Below are 22042 nucleotides of genomic sequence, written 5' to 3'. Positions count from 1 at the left end.
GAGCAGTGACCGGTTGGTAAGTTTGTTGTGGGGGAAGGGAAGAGGCATGGGGGGGCAGATTGAGGGCTCTGCAGTGAGGGAGGGAGTGGGATTGGGGCAGGCACTGCACAGCCAGGGCAGGGTGGGGCACAGGATGAAGCCGCAAGTGGTTTGTCTGGGAGATGCAGGGGAGGGTCAGCTCTCATTGCTATGCACACCCCAGGAGGGCATGGAGAGCATGTGGCCCCAGGTCTGCATGCAGGGTGAGGGTGGACTGTGGCTGCAGGCTGGGGCTGCGCCTGGCTCTTCCCAGCATGGGGGTTGGGTTGGGGCTGCGTTTGGGGTGGGTGGCAGTGGCAACACTGGGAGAGGGACTATGGGGGGGTGGCTGCAGCCACCCTAAAATTCACCATAGCCCCCCACAGACCGCTCTCCCAGTACCACTGCCACCCACCCTGAGTGCAGCCCGGCCCAACCCCACTGCCAGGAAGAGCTTGGCACAGCTCTGGCCCCAGCCCACGGTGGAAGCCTGCCCTGCCTCATGTGAAGTTTTGGGGGGCACATGCCCCCCATGGCCTCCTGGGGTGTATGTAGCAGCAGGAGCCACCCCCACTCTGTACCCTCCGGACCAGCTGCTCATGGCTCCTTCCCATACCCCACCAATGATGGGCAGTGCCTGCCCCTGCCCTAGCCCCTCTCTCACAGTGGGGGCCTCAATCTGCCCCCACCATGCCCCTTCCATTGGCATTTATCGTCCACATTATCAGCCACATCAGCCAAGAAAAGCCAATTGCTGACACGGTCAATTTTCCTTATATCGGTGCCAATCCGATATGGGACCAATGTATTGGTGCACCTCTACCAGTGACTGCATGAAATACACACATGCTCTAAAGGGAAACTTACTGTTGTGTTCTAGACTACAGCAGTGGCACTCAACCTTTCAGATTAATTACTTGGGACTCATCTGTGGGCTGGATCTCTTGTGGGGTTGGTTCATGGGACTGGGCGCCATGTGCCTTGATCAGGCCCCATACCACCTCAGCCCAGTCCTGAAACCCAAGACAAACTCTGTGACACACCAACCCTGAATGCATGATATAGCTTGCAGGTCTGTGCTATCCAGCCCACTGGGCTTGTCAGGGGTCAGAAAATTTGACAGTAGGGGAGTGGCAATTAATGTTGCCACCATTCCTCTGATGCCAAATATTTGGACCTGTGGGGACCCTGGTGGGCCAGATGACATGGCTCTGTGGGCTGGCTCTGGTCTGCAGACCGGGGGTTGAGCACCCTTAGACTAGAACAGTGGTTTTCAATCTTTTTTTTTTTTTGGCGGATCTCTAAACAATTTCAAATGGAGGTGTGGGCCCCTCTGAATTATAAGTGTGGGTAGTCACATACCTTTGTTTCATCATAGTCATCTTTCATAGACCTCTCAAACATTGGGAGTCTGCAGAACAGGCTGAAAAAAACCACTGGACTAGAAGATAATGCTTTCCACATTCAACAGTTTGCTCCACATGGAAGCGATCCAAAGTCTATGAAGCCAATGGAAAAGCTCCAAGTAACTACAATAGGCATCGGAGCTGGTCCCAGGTAGAATGCTGTCCGGATATATTTAGATTTTTACAATGAGCCTGTCCACAGTTCTAGGGATAAGATTTTAAAAATGAGTTCCTAAATAAGTAGCTTTTCAGAAATGCAGAGCACCAAATATATCCCCCAGATGTCAGTGCAAACTATGCATGCCTAGCCCCTTCAGGAAAAAATAAAAAAGAACCATTTCTATTTAGGTACCTCCCTTACAGGGAAGTTAAGTGCCTCTCAGTCTGAAAATTTGTCCTTGAGATGGTATTTATTAAATCATTTTATTTTAATATCTGGGGGTTTAATAACATAATGCCACCAAATCCAAGAACTTTACTCTTCCTAAACCAGCTCCTCTCATGCATACTGCCACAAGGAAATTTGTCCCTATTGCTCCCACTGTCATAAATGCAGCTTGTTTGACATCCATGCCTTTGATACTACAGACAGCAGGATCACACACCTTCAGAGAAACAATTAAAATATGTCACACGCCTTTTATTCTAATGAAATGATTCTGAAAGAGCAAACATTGTAAATATTGTTGTTTGCAAATCACAGCATGAAGACTGCAAGCTGCCTCTTTATACCTTACAATTCAAGTTTAGCTGCCCTTCACAACACTGAAATTTCAAAAATCCAATAACTCACCTTAGGGGGAGGGTACAGATGACAAAGTGGTTGACCTGCATCCTGTTTACATAGCTTCATGGAATGGCACACCACATCAGCATTCATTTTGTGCTCCATCCTGAGGAGAAATGGTGCAAAACAAAAACTACTAAATCCTCTTGAGTGTTAGAAAATAGAACCTATTTCAATGGAAAAGTAAATCTTAAAAATATTATGCAAGGCCTTTAGCTCATTTTATTGTGCCTTTTTAGCTTAGCTCAAGCATAGCTGTTGGACAGTAATTATTTTCTGCCAGGGCCCACTTTGCATTTGAAAAGAGGTAGTGTTTTATATACAGCACCTCCAAATATAGTCCTGGGTATAGCCAAAAACTGCACTCTACTGGAGTCTGGGGTCACTGTGGTGGGATTGCTTATGGCAGAGCAGCCCCTAGAACGTGCCACCAGGGCCAAACCCCAGGGAAGGGTGAGACTGGGGCACTCTAAAACCTCAGCCCCCATTGCCTTGTGGGTTCTCCCTGGTCAGGAAAGAGTAGGGGAGCAGCCCCTGAAATAAAAGTAAGAGTAGGGCCAGATTGTTGACTAGAGTGGACAGATACACCTGGCTCCCTCTGGAAAGTCCTCTCTGGTAGATCAGGTGGCTGAGCAGATATGCTCATCTCCCTGGCTGTGAAGGCAGATGGCAAGAGCTGTGTAGACAATGTAGGGCATTACTTTGGGTGCAGTAGGACCTGATGGCTAACCACTACATCCAGATGTCTCAACATTGTTGTGCTACTGGATTCAGACAGGCCTGGATGACAGAGTGAGGATGACTCTGCAACCTTTCCTCACTTAAATTGAACTCATGCATAAGTGATGACATCATCTATCTCTCCCATAGATACACTCAAGACCTGTAGTGATGGGCGAGCAGCAATGCAGCAGGTGTGGATACACTGGGAGCTGTAGCAGCAGACCTGCACACAGGCAGCTCAAGGCAGAGTCACTTTTCACTTGACCAAAGCAGCAGTGGAATTCGTCAGCCCCCTGGTTGACTGAGCAGCCCTACTTAGGATCACACTGCTCACCTCTGAAGCACAAGGAAGGGGCTAGAAAAGGTGCCCTAAACATTGTCTGCTTCACCTTAACCCTGGTCGGCATACCACGGCTGATAGAAATCCCACTGTAGCAGTCAAAAATCACAGAAAAAGATAAAAAAGACAAAGGTGGCACCACCCACCATTGGTACTTGGAAGTGCACATGCTAACAGACTGTAAAACAGCAGAAAGACCAGAAAGAAGAACAGTTGTAGGTGGTAGAGAACTAACTAGCCAGATTCAGCATTTAGATAGTGGCCCAGAGTGAAACTCACCTAACTGAAAGTGAGGACAACTTACTGACTACACATTCTTCTGGAGTGGCCATAGTAAAAAGGAGCTACATGAAGCTGGTGTTGGGTTTGCTGTCAAAACATAGCTAATCAGCAAGCTTACAAATCTCCCAAAAGGTGTAAATGACAGACTAATGCTAATGAGACTTCCACTGTTTGGACAAAGATGTGCAACTGTCATCATCCCTCATGCACCCACCATGACTAGCCTAGATGTGATTAAGGACACATTTTATAAAGATCTGAAGTCTCTTATTGCAGAAGTGCCAAAGGCAGATAAGTCATCATCCTTGGTGACTTTAATGCTACAGTTGGCCCAGATCAGCAGGCATGGCCAGGAATCATTGGAAAAAATAGCCTTGGGAAATGCAACAGCAACAAGCATCTTCTGTTGAGGAAATGTACTGAACACAACCTCCTCATCGACATCAGTCTTCTGCCTGCCAAACCACAACAAGACAGCCTAGATGCACCCATGCTTCACGCACTGGCATCTCATTGGTTACATCATCATCAGGAGAAGAAATAGACAGGAGGTCAAAGTGACAAAGGCCATGAGAACTGCAGAATACTGGACTGACCACAGGCATATAGTCTCCAAGAGGAATATCCAGTTATATCCTAGTAGATGACCATAAGGCAAAAAAAGCACCCAAAAGGCTCAATGTCTCCAAATTGAAACAGGAGAATGTGAAACAGGCATATGTTGAATAACTGCACAGCTAACTAGTAACAACTGATGTAAACTCCAAAAACATCGAGAAAAATTGGACATCCTTCAGAGAGACTGTGCACTCAGCTGCATCTAATACTCTCTGTTCTACCACACGTAAACATCAAGATTGATTTAGTGAAAATGATACTGACATAGGGAGACTATTAAATGAGAAACATTGGCTCCGTAAAGCCTGCTTAGAAGACAGCACTTCAACATCTAAGAAGGCAGTCTTCAACAACGTCAAGAGGACTGTCCAACGCAAACTCAGAGAGATGCAAAACTCATGGCTGAGCTAACAGGCGGATGAGATTCAATCCTACACAGACAGGAATGATATGAAGAACTTCTATGATGCGCTGAGGACAATCTACAGGCCATGGTTATTAGGAACATCTCCAATATTGAGTGCTGATGGCACCACACTGCTCTTTGACAAATGAAAGATACTGCAAAGATGGGCAGAACCTTTCAACATCCTCAATCAACAATCATTAGTGAAGTGGCAATTGATTGACTGCCCCAGGTAGATATTAATATATCTCTTGCTGATCCTCCAATGCTGACTGAGACTGTGGAAGCAATTAACCTGCTGTCAAATGGCAAAGCACCTGGAGAAGATGCTATACTAGCAGAGGTCTACAAGGTAGGAGGTTCCTACGTGGCTCCGAAACTGATTTAAATCTTCCAGTCAATGTGGATTCAAAGAACTATAGTTCAGGAGTACAAGGATGCAACCATCATCCACTTTCACAAGTGGAAAGGCAATCGACAATCCTGCAGGGCATCTCCTTTCTGTCAATAGCCTGCAAAATCTTTGCCAGAATTCTGCTGAATCACCTTCTGCAACACATTGAACAAGGGGTGCTGCCTGAGAGTCAGTGCGGCTTAAGGAAAGGACACAGAACCATTGACATGGTGTTTGCAGCTCCTCAACTTCAGGAGAAATGCCAGAAACAGAATTCCAATCTGTACATGACTTTCATTGACCCAACAAAAGTATTTGAAGAAGTCAGTCGAGAGGGCCTTTGGAAGATCGTTGCAAAACTTGGTTGCCTGGAAAAATTCGTTGCAACAGTCAGACAATTCCATGCTGGCATGCTCACTCATGTTGTGGAAGACAGTGAATCCTCTTACCATTCCCAGTCACCAATGGAGTCAAGCAGTGTTGTGTGGCCCCAGCCCTCTTCAGTGTAATGTTCTCTGCCATGCTTACAGGTGCCTTTTGTGACTGTGACATTGGGATTGACATAAGATACCAGAATGATGGCAAGCTCTTTAATTTGAGGAGCCTATAGGCAAAAACAAAGTTACAGGAAGTGACTGTTCATGATCTTCTCTTTGCTGATGACAGTTCCCTGAATGCCAAGTCTGAGTCTGACATGCAGCAGAGCGTGGATCATTTCTCTTCAGCTTGTCACAAGTTTGGTTTCATAATCAATACTAAGACAGAAGTGATACATGAACCTGCACCAGGAAAGCCTTAAATAGAGATAGCATCACTGCGAATGACCAAACCAGTCATTGGTTTGTCCACTGCCAAGCCACCCAGTGGACAAGTTCATCTATCTCAGCAGTACACAGTCACATCCAGTTCAAATTGATGAAGAAGCCAATGCCAGAATTTCCAAAGCAAGTGTGGCCTCTGGCAGACTATGTATAAATGTGTGGGAGTGAAGAGCCATCAGTCAACAAACAAAACTGAAGGTCTACAAAGCCTCTGTGTTGCCAACCCTGATGTATGCTTGTGAAACCTGGACAGTGTACCAATACCATGCTATGAAGCTGAAGCACTTTCACATGGGCTGTCTGAGGAAACTGATGAGGATAAGATGGCAAAACAAGGTCCCAGAAACAGGTTCTCACATGGGCAGGCATTCCAAGCATCCACACTCTGTTGATGAAATCACAGATGAGATGGGCAGGCCATGTCACCAGGATGTCAACTGAGCAACTACCAAAGAAGATCTTCTACAGTGAGCTAAAGGAATGAAAGTGCTCTCAGGAAGTCCAGAAGAAACATTTCAAGGACTCCCTCAAATCATGCTTGAAACATTTCAAGATTGACCCAAAGTCTTGGTAAGATCTTGCTTATGATTGTTCCACCTGGTGAAGTCTCATCCATACTGTAGCTACAGTCTATGAGTGGAAGAGAACTGCTGAGGCAAAGCAGAAGCTCAAACAGCATAAAATCTCACAACTGCAGAATGTCCGCTGTTGATCAAGCAACCCAAAGTGGCATCTCTTGCTCAGTGTGCCACAGATAGTTCAAAGCACAAAGGGTGCCTATACATGAGCAGAGAGGCTGCTCTGATGCACTGTAACTACAGTGCAGGCTTGATTAATTGAGTCTGCTGGAGCATGGTAATTGCTAAGCATGGCAAAGCTTCAGTCCCTTATTCGATTTGGTGGAGATTTGGCCCAACTCAGTGGCAAAATCTCTGAATCTGAATTGAATCAGGAGACCCTTTAATCTCTCCGAAGTGAATCGGAACTCTCCAAATCAATTCGGAGAGATGCAGTGATTTGGACATAGACACAGCTTTAAATGTTTTTCCTACATACCTTAAGGTAGCAGGCTGCTCGTGAATGCTGCAATGATGGGGCAGATGGAGCGTCCTACAGGAGCACAGGGGGAGTCCCTCGCATGCTCAGCAGTAGACCCAGAAGTGGACCAGAAGCACTTCTGGTCCACTTCTGGGTCTGTGGCGAGTATGATGGCCCCCCCCCCGTGCCCTCCCAGCTCAGTGACTAGTGCCTCCTGGGTCGGGGGGGGGGGCACCTGGGGTCCCCTTGTGGCCAATCGCTGAGTTGGGGGTGGGGCCTGCATGCTTGGTGGCAAACCTGGAAGTAGAGCAGAAGCACTTCCAGTCCACTTCCAGGTTCGCCCATGAACATGCGGGGGGGAGGGGGCCGCACTCCTGTGGGATGCTCCATTTGCCCCAGTATTGCAGCGTTCACGAGCCACACCTGGTACCTCGAGGTATGTAGAAAAAAAATTGAACCTGCGTCTATGGCCGAATTGCTGATTCTCTGAATCAGAATCGAATCTTCAGATTTGGGTTCAGCCAAATTGAATCGGGGACAATGATCTAAATCAGCGAATCAAATCACTGTGCCCGATTTGGGTCAAATCTGAATCCGAATTGAATACGGCCCATTTTGCACACCCCTAGCAATTACCATGCTCCAGCAGACTCCACTGTCTTGTGTATCAGTGGCCCTGCACTTAAAAATGGTGGCGGGGTGCTTTAACTAAAGCTCATTCAACAAGCTTTAGATAAAATGCCTCCACTGCCATTTTTAAGCTCAGGGCTGCTGATACATGAGACACTCCAGGCGCTTTAATTAGATCTACTCTAATTAAAGTGTTCTCCCCACCCCCCTCCCAGAGCAAGTGTAAAAATGCCCAAATTTGCCTGATCAGCCACTCACATGCTCTCAAAAACCAAACCAACCAGTGATGTCATGATCATCTTCAAATTCAAAGAATGAACAACAACAACCTGCAAATAAGTTATAACTGTACTAGTTTTTAATCAATAATACTGATAATGCTAATTCAATTTGGCACGTACAAATATTCAATCCTGATTTAACAAAATAATCAGGTATCTTTTTTCACCTCTAATAAGACATGAGTATCAAGACTGATTTTCTTTACTTCTTTACTTATTTTTAATAAGGCACACTTCTGGACTTAGGAAGAATTAAAATCAAAATGTTTGATTATTGTGCATCTTCATTTTGTAAGCAGTTTATAGTCCCTAGGCTAGATTAAAAAGCCCTAAGGAAGTAGAAAGTACAGCAAGAACTCAGTTAATTAATCTGAGAACTTTCTGTGAGGAATAAAATGACCTAATTCTATTTTTAAAGTAATTTACATTGCTTAGAAGGGCTCCCAAGTGCTCCAATCAAGGTCAGGGCTAGGTACAAGTAAAGAATGACAGTGAAAAATGTCATTAAGGTAAAAGTGGAAATCATGGGACAAGAGATTAAAATATTGTGACCCTTTAGACAATCTCTCACCCACCCACTGCTAATTTTATTCAGGAAATTGCTCCCAAGCCAAATGGGATGAATTTAAAAATATAATTAAGTCAGGTGGACCTAATTTGAGATCTAATTTTAGAAATAGAAATACACTGTAGAACTACATATTGTAGTAGTTATGTATTGTATAGTAGCAAAGTATTCATTCAGTTATAGCCAGCAAGGGTGGCTGGACTACCTAATCTAGTATCTCTAGTATACCAGATGTGGAAAAAAAAAAGTGTATTGTAATACTAATGGGACTTGAAGACTGAAAACACTGCACTGAAAATATATCAGCACAATTTAAAAGAAAAGCCCTTAGGTGATATCTTAGTACTTACAGTTTAACTAGTTCTGGTCCATAAATTTCAGCAACCAAATAACAGATATCCTGAAAGTGAAGTTTTTCTGGAAAACACACATGTTAAAGTATGTGAGCATATGAAATACAGCAGAATTTGCTTTATCAAGAGAAATACCATGCAATTCTTGAGAAAGGCATGTGGTCAGTTACTAGACTGAGCACAAAACTAGGCATGAGAAAACATATCTTTCTAACTAGGGTTTGACAATTACACCCTGTATCATTAGCCAAGCCACCCAGACATGTTGCATTTAGTTAATATTTGTTAAGTGCTTTGAATATGAATGGTGCATAATGTGAATGGACACTTGCTAAGAATATCTTCTAAGCAACTTAAGGGCCAAGTCTTTGCTATCTTATATTGTAAGCCAAAAAAGGAAGCATGCAAAAAGAGATACATCAATATGTAGAAAGGTATGCATGTATTTGTATTTTGGCCAGAATTATGTTAGTGTCTTTAAGTGTTTATGCAGGTTTAAAAAAATAAGCAGGAGTAATTATACTTTAACAATATTTGTTATGTTCCTTTAAGCAACATGGCTTTTCTGGATGGCAACTTTCATTCTTTTAAACTAAATGAATCATACTACATGTCAAAGTATATTGTATGATATACATTGCTCATGATTTTTTTTAATATGCTACTGAAAAATTATGGCACTTGGGCTATTTTATTAGCATTGAGGAAAGAGAAGCGCACTTCTGAGAGGGAGTCCTGAATTTGAATGCAGTTGCAGAATAACAGTAAGCTCCAGTCTTGCAGTTCCTAGGAAGGAAAGCTAAACATGTCCCGCCTCTGCCCCCCCGATGATTGCAAACTGGATTCAGCAACACACTTAAGCATTGTGTTAAGTCTTTTTCTATTGGAAGTGTACTTATTAAACATGTTCCTAACTCCTAAGGAAGTCACTTTAATGAAAGGTAAGCATATGGTAAAAGTTAGATTTAGACTGCTGAATTGGAACTTTACTTTAAATCAGTCTCCTACATCTTACAGCTGTCAACTGAGTATCTGTTTTTTGCATATTAATAAGCAGTAAATCATGAGTCATAGCTAGATGTTAAAATTTAGGTTAATTTACACAGTTGTTTGCGTGGTAGAAACAGCAATATATAGAAACAAGAACAAAGAACCATATACTCCTAGTACCCTGTCCCTGTCTTCAGCTAGTTTTCCCTTAAACGTGGCATTGCAAACTCAGTGGACCTCTAGTTTAGCATCTGTAGTTTAGACAACTGAGTACTGAGAGACCGGCCACCTAGGCACATCCACTTACCTTAATAATGCCTGAAAATTAGGTACTTGGTCCTAGCATGATCCAGATAGACAGGTTTGGGCTCCTAGGATGCCTACACACTCAATGGGAAGTCTTGCATATCTCCCAAGAGTGATTCAGATTTCATCACCCATGGTTTGCATAAAGTGAAGGGGGAGAGGTAGGTGCTTCCAAATGGCAATTTAGACAGCCCAGAGGCTTTTAGAAGAAGCCAATAGGACAATGCTAAGCCCAAGACCCCACTCCTTAGTGGAATTTGGGTGCTACCCTTCGCTCGTGATCAAGAACTTCTAGACAAGGGTCTGATAAACTTTTACAAGCAGCAAGCTGGAGCAACCCAGCTCCAGTCCAATGCAGGCTGAGCAGCTTTAGTGGCATGTCCGAAGCAGAGGGCTTCCTTATGCCTATGTTGGAGCAAGGCATCTAGGGAGCTAGCTGCAAGCTGTGCCCAAGCTGCTGCTTCTCTTCACTTCCCTCCACCCCACAAAATCCCAGGCTGCACCAGTGCTGGGCAACTAGAAACTACATTTATGCTGCCACTGCTTCTCCCCATTCCTCCTCTTCACCACCCTTGGCTGCAGCATGGGCACGGCTGGAGGCTGCCCAGCCCCAGCGCAGCTCCCCACTAGCTGGAAGCTGTACTCATGCTGCAGCCACAGAGTGGGGGCAAGGAGTAAGGAGAAGCTCTCTAGCTCCAGTGCAGGCATAGGTAAAGTCACTCAGCCCATGTTAGACCAGAGCCAGGAGAGCAGAGGGCAGGAAGAAGTAGCAGTGACATGGTCACAACTGGAAATTGTCCAGCCACAGTGCACCTATTTGCTGCCCAGCCCCAATGAGTGCGAGGACAAACAAAACCCTCCAGCTCAAAAGGCTGGATTTGTTGACCCCTAGACCTCTTATGAAGGTAGGCAAACAATGAGGGCATGGGGATGTCTGGGAAACTATTTGCACAGTCACCCAGTGCTTCATAGTAGTCATCCTAGAAACCAGGGAAACCTCAGTCCAAGGCCTCCACAAACTGAGGTGATTCAGACCCACATCTCCCACTTCCCAGGAGGGTGCCCTAACCATCAAACTACAGAATAGACTGGTGCAAGGCACTCTCCACCCTTGCCTACTGAAGAAGCCAGGCTACTGGATAGTAGGGCTGTGCGAAATTTTGCTGGCCATTTTGTTCAAACACTGTTTTGACCAATTTCAAGGTTGAAACAGCAAAATTGGAATGAAACAAAGGCCATTGAAATAGCCTCAAAACAAAATGAGGCTGGTCAAAACATTTTGACCATAGGCTGGGGATGGAAAGTCAGTCCAGCTAGGCTGACTTTCCATCCCCAGCTCAAGATCTAGCAGGGGGCGGCGAGGCAGCCTAACTGGGCTGCTTCCCCGTCCCCTGAACTACATCGTGCCGGGGATGTGGGACTGGGAAGCATCTCAGTTGGGCTGCCTCCTGTCCCCGGTAGGATCTAGCACTGGGGAACCCAGCGGAACTCAAGACAGCATCGAAACAACGTTTCTGTTTCAACAGAATGGAACAGCTGTTTCGACTTGAAATGAAATTCAAGACAAAACACTGTTCCATTGAACCCTTGAAACTCAAGGTGAAATGGAGCAGTGTTGTTTTGCAGAGCCCTACTGGATAGTCAAGAAGCAAACATCATAGGGCATGTGAAAGAGATCAATTTTGTAGCTGACTGGTAAGTCATCTAGTTGAGAATCAATATGCATCTAATGTACAATACATAAGAGTCCTGGGAGTAGGTACTGGAACCCAGGACTGCCTATTTACCCCTGTCCCTTTCTCTGAGGGCATTACTGGGCTAGACTCAGCATATCTCTTGCTTGCTTTCTTTTAGGACCCATTACCCTTGCACTCCTTTCTGCCTGGTGGCACAGCTTCTTCACTGGGAGGAACACAGCGTGCCCCCACACAAATTTTTAATTTAATTATTCCATTGTTATAAGAAATAATTCACCTGATGTGAATGGAGTCTCCTCAGTGAAAAAGATACACAAGTGAAGAGAGAACCAGACTCCAAAAAAATGTAATGACATGGGAGTAAATGCGTAAGTAAGTACCTTGCCCAACAACCTCTTAATTATACTGGGCTGCAGAAGGCTGCAGCAATTGCTGTAGCTCATCCATTATATCCCACATCAGATATTTTATTTCAAATCAAGTCATTAGCCCTATTTCCTTAATTCCTTTGCCACATAGTTTCTCTCTCTTGGATTTTTATAATCAATCTGCTGGTTAAAAACTGGTCTCCTGACTAGAATTAAATTCTGCTATTATCCTCTTGAAAGGGAACATGCACTGAATGGCAATAGTGCCACATCTGATATTATCCTTGATTAAAATGCCCTTGGTAAGGCTTGCCAACATGGCAGGTGGCTCAAGGATCCTGTAAGAGAAGATGGCTAGCTTCCCCAATATCTCCCATAGTGGAGGAGAGTAGACTGCTTACTCTAATCTCCTGCTGAGAAGACAAGCCAGCTTGTTATAAAATGTCCCTTGCCCAAGGACAGCCAACAGACTGCCTCAATCTTTTTAATAGCAAGGAGGGGGTGGTTTGCACTGCCATCTTCTCTAGAAAGTAGCCATTTAGCAAGTCAGCTAGGGAGACATTTCTATGGACACAATTCCTTCTGAACATAAGAACCTTAATGTGCATATATATCCAGTAGGATAATCAAAACAAATAATGACTGTCTCCTGAGGGAAGAACAAGGAAATAAAGTCTCCTTGGATTGCACATATTACATTCAGCCTTTGGTTTCAGGCAATATATCCAAAGCCAATATTTACAGCTATTGCCCTGAGAGCCAGCTGATATTAGTATTCAGGCACCTCTCTTGCTCAGCTGTATGCATATGGATACAAAAGGATCAGCACACACAGAAGTGTGTTGTGGAATGAAAAGCTTGCTAGTGAAAAGAGGTTCAGGGAAGAAATGTCTATTTTCAGACAGAGAGGTGCATGAATGGACTTGGAGTATTCAGGAACAGAAATTGACCTTAAACCCAAATAATTGTAAAAATCAACAGAAAAAAAATTGGAAAAGCCAGAAAAAAATTAGTATGCTTCAAATGATCCAGCGTCAGATAAATGTAACCTTTTAGCAGTCTTCTTTCTGCTGTGATAAAACTCTTGAAGAGCTACGTGTATAGTTTTCACGGCCACAGAGATGCAGGGTCTGGCTGATTTCCAAGGTATAAATATTTGCAATAAAGATGCCATTAATCATTTTGCCACTGACCTTGGTGTTTACACAGAAGCAATGCCTTACACAGAAGCAGAGTGACTCATAAGCATTTCACAAAGGTGGCTATACTGCTTCTGGTTTGGGACTTAACATATGCAGATTAGTGCAACTTGTTTGAGCATGACACCACCTGGCATGCTTTGTAGACATGCCCTTAGTGGAGAAGAAAAGAACCACCCAGGGACTTAGGTATTCCACACTACTGCACTTTAAATTCACATTTTAATGGATTTTGCCATTCCTCCCCTGTGCAGACAAGTCTTAAGTGTCTTACACCTGACATTCACTCTCTCTGCCAGTCTTTGTAATTTTACAAAACATTATCTTATATCTGAAAATATTTTTGTCTTCCCAGTTGGTGTGTAAAGACCCAAACAAATACAGGGGAAAAGTGACTGAGTATACAAGTAAAACAGACTATACGACTATAGAAAATACAGACTATAGAAAATACCACCAAACATACAATGTACAGAAGCATGGAGATGTATGTCTATTTGTATGCAGGCATAATACAACTCACTTCAATTTCCATATATCTTTGGGATGAAATCTTGGCTCCTCTGAAATCAATAGCTTTATGCCAGTAACTTTAGTGGGAGCAGAATTTTACATTTGTCTTCAGTTGCATTAATCTTAAATGATGTACTAGTGCAGTTAATCATTTTAAGACTCGAGTGTGAATTTTTTAATTAACAGTGAAATACAATGGTACCAGCATAACATAAGGTATATTATTTGGGATTTACCAGGTATGTAGTTGCATAGTCTCTCCAAAGCTGCTTTTGCTGTTGAGTTGTGTAACTGAGCAAGCTGCTCAATTACTGATGTAACAAGCACACACCCTGCAAGTAACCACAAGGAAGAGATCATTGTAACAGCAGGTCAAGGTAAGGTACAATATCTGGTGTGAGAAAGGGATCTCCCTGGCTATGTTGACACGAACCCTCAGACAGTTTGTTTCTTGGGAGGATGCCCATGGCTGATGACATTTCTTGGGGAGGGAGAGGAGTGGGGATCTATTTCTATTGTTATTCAAAGTGCCACTTATGAAGCTAACTGTAGGGCAACAAATGGAAAAGCCTGAATTTTACATAGCCATATTTGTTTTGTATTTCTGGACAAAGGAGTTTCTGTGATTGATTTCTGTCCCTGTATGCATAAAACTGGAACTCTAAAAGTGAAACCAAAAGGGGAAAAAAGAAAAATATTCCCATAATTAATTAAAACAGTACTGTAATCACTATTTTGTTACTTTCTATACCTATAGCAATATATGCCCATATCTGATTTAATTGTTATATCTGGACAGACTGCTCACAAGCAGATACCAACACAAGTTGAAGGGTAAATTCTGTAGTGGCATCAGTTTGTTGCAGTGCCACCTGGCCTGATTCTGTACAAAACTTCCTCTGAAGTCAGGGAGGTTCTGCACACAGCTTGCCAGATCAGAAGTCCAAATAGCTAAATATTTACTAAGGGTAAAATAGTTCCTCGGTTCACTCTTCTCCCTTTGTGTAGCTGAATGGAGTTCATTTTCTGCATGCTGTACAAGTCAGGGACTGTTCACTGCTGCTCCAGCCCTGGAGAAAGCAAGGATATGGTCTTGGCACCTTCCCTGCACTAAATATAAAGGAAAGGCTGGTGCACCAGAAGAACAAACGATTCCATGCCAAGAACATATTTCACTTTCATTGTAAGGAAGGACCACCGTTGAAAAACTGTACCATTTGGGGAGCTAAGGTATCTTCAAAGATCCTAAAGGAGTGGGGGTAGCTCTATAACACACCTTGAGTAGAACTGTGGTTAAAAAGCCAAACTCTAACCTCCAAAATTAAATGTTTAATCTCTCCTGCAGCTCTATACAATGAAGCTGTCCTCTCTCTCCAAGCGAGGACTCTGGTATTATACAGGAAGCTATATTTGATAATGCAAAGTCTGACCAGAGTAACTGACAGGGGCGGGCAATTATTTTAGGCAGGGGGATGAGTTTTGGCAAGCCATTGAGGGCTGCATGACAGGCAGCCAGGGGCAGATAAGTATTGATTTTCTAAATTTTTAGGGGCCCTGCGAGCCAGATAGAATGGCTTTGTGGGCCATATCCAGCCCGCAAGCCGCATTTTGCCAACCCCTGAATTAAAGTGTGACCTTGGTAGCACATTATGTGTTACCAATTAGTTAGTCTGGGAGCCAGAGCTAGAAACCACTAAATCCATCTGTTGGGATTCAACATAGCTGGACTAATGTAGGACCACAAGGAAGGTGAGATCGTAGGTTTTGCAGTGATGCTGTATTGAGATGAAACCTACCTGCAAAATTCAGATCTTATTTCCTTAAAACATAGAGTAATTTACCACTAGCAGTTTTGTCTGGCTTATTTCTTCTGGGGGAGGGAGGGCCCATAGCAGGGAGGGACACACTGTTATTGACCCTGCCATGACATGATATTCAACCTAAAAAGTTGTTCTTTTCCAACATAAGGGAGATGTCCCATATGGACCATGTTATAAGGTGAGGGTGGAGGACAAAGACACTCCAGTTGTAACTTGTCAAAATTAACTTCTTTATTAGAGATTAATAATTAGAGATTAGAGAAAGAAAGTCCTTTCTTAAAAAGTAATAATACTATATAGAGGTAAGAAAACCTTTACTCTCATATATAGTAATCCAAAGATACCAGTGGGAATAACAATGAGTTCACCATCTCCTAGCAGTCATAAAAACCTGATTCCCTACACTTATTAAACAAAATCCTTGACAGGACTCATTTACAGAATGTGATTTAGAAGACTTGTGGTAGCAGTAAGTACCTGTAGCCCACCAAAAATGAGAAAATAAGTGGAGATGGATGCCAAGAAAGAAAAACAGTAGCACACTTCAAGGGATAACACTTAGGTAAAAGCACACAAAAGAGTTCATAAAATAGAAAACTGACTGCAAGGAGTTTGATATTTTTAAAGAAATATAATTTATTTATGTTTTGTTCATTTTTGTTGTGTGTGGACCTTAGTGGAAAAGTGACCCTTTACAGGAGACAGGGACGAAGATGTAGTAATGAAAGCCACACCATGCATTAGTAGTATAAAGGAGGAAATGTGAAGATGGGAGTGGGAAAAGGACACACAGCGTGGCAGCAAGGTCAGCATTACTGGCTGAGGAAAGGGCAGAAGGGAGATACATGGTACATGACAGACCACAAAATTCAAAACATAGCCTGAAGCAGAACTGAGCAGAACCTTGAAGGTAAGAGCAAGAAGTTTAAGTTGATGTCAATGGAGTGGGCCCAGAAAAGGAATAACCTGACCTAATTGACATATTTCAGGCATAGATATAGCTACAGGGAGGGAAAAAAAGTCTCCTCAAAATTACATTTCCTCCTATACACTGTGGTTAAAATTGCATAGATGTTCATTTGGAACGTGAGCCTCTCTTTCCTCTTGCTCAGCAAGCTGTCACTTTGAGCAGTCAAGGGTGACAAAGACTGCAACAGAGGAATAATGTTCAATTTGTCTTTATTATATAACACAGGGCACAGCATTGCTAGTACTTTGCTATCTAAGCTCCTGACAGCACACCCTCTGTATCTCCTGCTTGGTATATACTCTTCCACTTCCTAATTAACAAAGCATAAAGCTGCACACTAGTTTTTCATTCAAAGCACTGCACTGTAGTGCTTTATTTCAGCCCTAGTCATGATTACAATTACAGTTATCTTTATGCATCCTCTTGTACTCTACAGGATGGGAAGGAAATAACTGTTACTGGGCTTATGACTCTGTATTTTTTTCCTTCTGTTTACTGTAACAGGGGCAATATGATACCCAGCTCATATTGCAACCTTCAGTTACAGCACCAACCACAGCCTGTTTGTGGTTAAGCAGGAGGGAGAAGAATGAACACCATGTATTGTGTCACTTCTCTTGTGCTCTTCATAGTTTTACTCTAGAACCCAAAAACCAAACTGTGCAACATAGCTGTTTTATATTTCAGATGCAGCAGCCTGCCCATAAGGTTAATGCAAAGACATTCATTTAACTTTGCAAAGTTACAAAAATGCAAGATTTCATTTTGGTATATTCTTCATCTCAGGGTAAAACAGACTGATAGTTAAAAATTATCATAATAAATCTCTCACCTCAAGAAAGAATGACACATAATGTAGGTATAATCAAGAAGTCAAGAGCAATATGGAACTTCTCTGTGCCTTAGATCACTCACTTGATAGAGTGATCATTATTACTGCATCTGAATACAGTAACTAATATAATATCTAAAGGGCATGTCTACACATGCAGTTAATACGACTGAATATACTCTGGCTCAATCTGAGCCGGAATAAACTAATCCTGATGTCACCATCTACACATGCATTTAAGCACAGTAATTTACTGAGCTGCTGGATAGCACTTGTATCTGACAGGACTATCTGGCAGGGCAGTAATTTAGTCTACTGAACCCTAACTGCCATGCACGTGTAGATGGTGATGCTTTACTGCACAGCAAATTAAGATGCTGCACAGTAAATCATCTCATGTAGATGTAGCCAAAGGGCACTTTTACATGTGCTCCGGGGGTGGGGGAGCAGTGCTTTAATTAAAGCGGCTCCAACAGCTTCTCTAAAACACCACCCTGTCTCCTGTATCAGCATCCCTATGCTTAAAAATGGTGGTGGGGGCACTTGAACTAATGCTTGTTCAACCAGCTTTAGTTCAAGCACCCCCATCACCACTTTTAAGCACAGGGATGCCGATACATGAGATGCAGGAGGCTGCTTGAGTGTGGTAATTGCCATGCTTCACATTAGAGCAGCCTCCATGCTTCTGTATAGACACCCAAAGTGTTTAATAGTAGACTCAGATTACTTCTACAAAGCTCAGCAGCTTGCTTCATGTTTTGTCCTGGGGGTGCAGATGGAGTAGAAAAACATTTTCTCTCTCTTTCTTCTAATTCTGTTTTGAATCCTTGTCCTCAATTATAAAAAAAAAGTTCCTTTAGAGCATGTTGTGAAGTCAGTCTTCTCTTCTCGCACGTCCTTCTAGAAGAGGAAACCCTTGACAGAGGATTTGTCTGCATGTTGCCCTGTGGTAATGTTGTTCCTATGCCATGCTTTAGCACTTCCTTTTGAAAGTACTAAAGTATGGTACAGTAACTGTCCGTACCGTGCCATATGCAGTGCATGATTATTTTTAGCAGCTACTTCCCCATAGTGGCATGCTGTAATCCGGGGGCATGCCACTATGGCGAAGTAGCTGCTCGTCACATGTAGACACCCATGGATGCTATGTCACCATAGTGATATGCTATGGTGACATAGTGTCACATGTAGTAAGCTATGGACTTCATTAACACCATAGTTCTAGCTCCAGAAATAGGCCCCTGGTTTTCACCTGGGCTATTGTTGACTGCATTGTTCAGAGAACTTCAGTGATCTATTTGGGTCATGAAATAGATGTAATTGGACCATGATCATCTGAGGGTCTGCCTTAAACAACAGCAGTTGGCCTTAAAATTGCATCAGAAATTATCTGTAAACTACTATGGAGTGATTGTCTGAAGGATCCTCAGAAGATTTTCATCCAGAGTGCATTTCCATCTCCATTGTAGTAACTCCTGTTAATACATCACAATATATTATTAGGGTTTGGGTTTGTTTGTTTTACAATATAGGACTTTTGACATATTCAGTTTCTAGCTGCTATTACCTTCATGTTCTATTCCATAATGGTTTGCAGGGATGGTTTGTTTTAAATCCTGAAGAAGACTGGCTGCCCACCTAAGCGCTTGAGCATTATCAAGTCTTTCCACATCAGCATGTGTGAAATGGTGTAGTTCGATGGGCCATATTCAGAAGAATTTGAAATCAAGAATGGTGTCAAACTGTGCTGTGTTCTAGTTCTGATGCTTTTTGGGATTTTCTTCACTGTCCTACTCAAAAATGCATTCAGTGGCTGTTCAGAAGGAGTATAACTTTGGATCAGATCTGATGGGAAACTCTTTAACCTTGCTTGACTCAAAGCAAAAACCAAAACCCGAGAAGTTCTCATCTGTGAAATGCGCTTTGCTAATGATACAGCAATTGTTAGTCATTCACAAGCAGGACTATAAAGTCTTATAGATCGCCCTTCTCATGCTTGTGATGAGTAGTCATGGGTCAACAAGTTGACTACTCTCCCAAAGTTAGAATAAATTATGAAAGCCTGGAAGTGATAGAAAAAAAATCACTTACTTGGGCTGCACCATCTTGCCAAATCTTGGCTTGGAAGCCAAAATTAATGCTCGCATTGGAAAGGCAAGCAACACCATGGCTAACCTTCACAAGAGCGTTTGGAAAAACAGAGCGGTCACTCTGTCGACAAAGTTGTCCATCTACAGTGCTTGCATACTTAGCTCTTTATTGTATGCCAGTGAAACAGACTCCTTATGCCAAGAAGAAAGAAAACTGAACAGTTTCTACCTTCAGTGTTGTTGCCTTATCTTGGGTATAACACAGTGTGACAAAATCTCCAACTTTGCTGTTCTGGAATGGGCCAACACAACCAATTTGTTTGCATTTCTGAGACATAGATGCCTTCATTGGTTAGGACACGTGAAGCGTATGAGTAATGGCCAAATCCCAAGGACATACAGTATGGTGAGCTGGCCACCAGAAAACATCATCTTGTATGGCCCAAGCTCCATTTTGTTGGTGTTTGCAAGAAAAACCTTTGTCAGCTGTGCATTGTTGGCCAATACTGGGAAGCAATACCTTCAGACTGCTGCAAGCAGAAAACCACCATGAAGCAGGGCCTATGTTGCTTGGAGATGGAGAGGGTCAATGATGATCTACAAAAGAAGTGTCGGAGACAGGCAAGCCAAAACGGTATTTGTGTTATACAAATAAACGTTTTGCCTATTGCTTTTAATCTTATGTGTTTTTTTGAGTTTTGCATTGCCTTAAGAAACTCCATTTTGTATTGTTCTGTAGCTTGACATAAGTGTTCAACCTTTATATGCTGTATGTGTCAGAGAATGGGTGAGAGTGTGTCTGTGGAAAAGGAAAATATCAGCTGGCAACTGGCTAAAGAATGCAGACAGATAAAAGACCCAAACAAGAAGAATCCGCCCTAGAACAGCGAGATAACAAGGGCAATTGACCTTCAAGGAAGAACACAGTGATAACACAGCAAAGCCAAGAGGACTGGGTGAATTCACAAAATTATAAAAGATGGAGTGAGACATTGATTTTGGGTCTTGTTCTGCATGTCATCTTGGAGCATCAATTTGTCTAATGATATGGACTGGCAGGAGCCCGGCTCCTACTTGTGATCAATTTGGCTGGCCACTAAGTTGATCCGAGTACTGATAAGACTGGTAACATATACCAGTGCAAAACAGAAATTGGGGTATGAATGTGGGGGTGTGGGGAGGGGTGTGTATGAAGCACTTAATCAGTAAATGCAGCATCTTGCTTTATCTCCCTCATAAGGTCTCACTTGTGATTTGAACAATTGGCAATTTGTGTAGCACTCAGCATGCCAGTGCAAGCTCAACCAAGTTTGTACTTGCAATATGCGAGAGGGTCTTCTTGTTACCCATCAGACTGTGCAGCCAGTCAAGAAGCTGTGGTGGTACCCGCTAACCTACTAAACGCGCAATGCCCATTGTCTCCCGAGACCTATGGCTGCCAATGAATGAATAAATGATAGGACTGTTGACATATTCAGTTTCAATCTGCTATAACCTTCATGTTCTATTCCATAATGCTGCAGCCTAGCCAGTTGTGCCCCATTTTGTGTTTGTGAAACTATTTAAAAAATTACCAGTCTTCCAACATTTAAATTGAGACTTCTCATATAAATAAAATCACTCAGCTGTGTAACTGTCTGGAGGGTCTAGGATAAGGATAGAATTCCAATCAGAGTTAAATCCAAAGTAGTTCTGTTGACTTCAATGGGTGTAAATAGTTTGCAATTACATTTTTTTTCCTAAAAATCTTGTTGGTCTAATAAAAGATAGCATCTCTACTATAAGTCCTGATTGCCTTTTCCTGTGGACCAATACGGCCACAACCTGGATACCTGATGCATGGAAGATACCAATTAGGGGTAGGGAAGAAATAGATTCGGGGCTCCTGAGGCAACTCTCGGAGACCATAAAAGCTAAAGAGGCAGTAGTCACGGGGGACCAAAACTACCCAGACATCTGCTGGGAGTCACAGACAGCAAAGTCCCACTGCTTACACAGGTTTCTAACCTGTGTACAGGACCTCCACCTGACACAGGGGGTACACGGTCCCACTAGGGGGAATGCCATACTGGATCTGGTATTGGCAACGGGGGATGACATGGTAGCCATCTGGGGGACAGTGATCACCTAAAATAAAATTCACCATAAGACATCGAGTGGGTAAGGTAACTAGTAGGGTGAAAGTGCTAGACTTTAGGAAAGCTGATCTCAATGAACTCAGGCGATTAGTCAAGGACTCACTGCAGAGTAGGAGTTTTGAAGTGATGGGAGCCCAAGAAGGGTGGCTGTGCCTTAAGGAAACGATCCTTCGGGCACAAAGCAAGACGATCCCCGTGCGAGGTAAAAGAGGGAAAGGGGCCAGGAGGCTTCCATGGCTGACCAGAGAAATCCAGGGCAGCCTAAGGGCCAAAAGGGGAGCACATAAAAAGTGGAAACAGGGAGAGATCACCAAAGACGAATATACCTCCTCTGCTCGTGCTTGTAGGGAGGCAGTTAGACGGGCCAAAGCTACCATGGAGCTGAGGATGGCAACCCAAGTAAAAGACAACAAGAAATTGTTTTTTTAGATATATAGGGAGTAAAAGAAAGGCC

General features: G+C 43.2%; 1 protein-coding gene across 2 annotated transcripts in view; it reads right to left on the bottom strand.

Annotated features, from left to right (window-relative positions):
* The window catches only part of AOAH (acyloxyacyl hydrolase), a 173102-nt gene that overhangs the window by 137963 nt on the left and 13097 nt on the right, over nt 1-22042 (bottom strand). For both annotated transcript variants that reach the window (XM_006275476.3, XM_019483408.2), the window contains exons 3-5: nt 13975-14070; nt 8663-8729; nt 2218-2317 (exon numbers count right to left, since the gene is read on the bottom strand). In XM_006275476.3, coding sequence (XP_006275538.2) covers nt 2218-2317; nt 8663-8729; nt 13975-14070 — 263 coding nt within the window. The remainder of the gene's footprint in view (nt 1-2217; nt 2318-8662; nt 8730-13974; nt 14071-22042) is intronic.

Source organism: Alligator mississippiensis, chromosome 5 (genome assembly GCF_030867095.1).
Source record: "Alligator mississippiensis isolate rAllMis1 chromosome 5, rAllMis1, whole genome shotgun sequence".
Lineage (NCBI taxonomy): Eukaryota > Metazoa > Chordata > Crocodylia > Alligatoridae > Alligator > Alligator mississippiensis.
The sequence above is the reverse complement of the archived record's forward strand: the minus strand, read 5'-3'. Positions and strand labels throughout refer to the sequence as shown.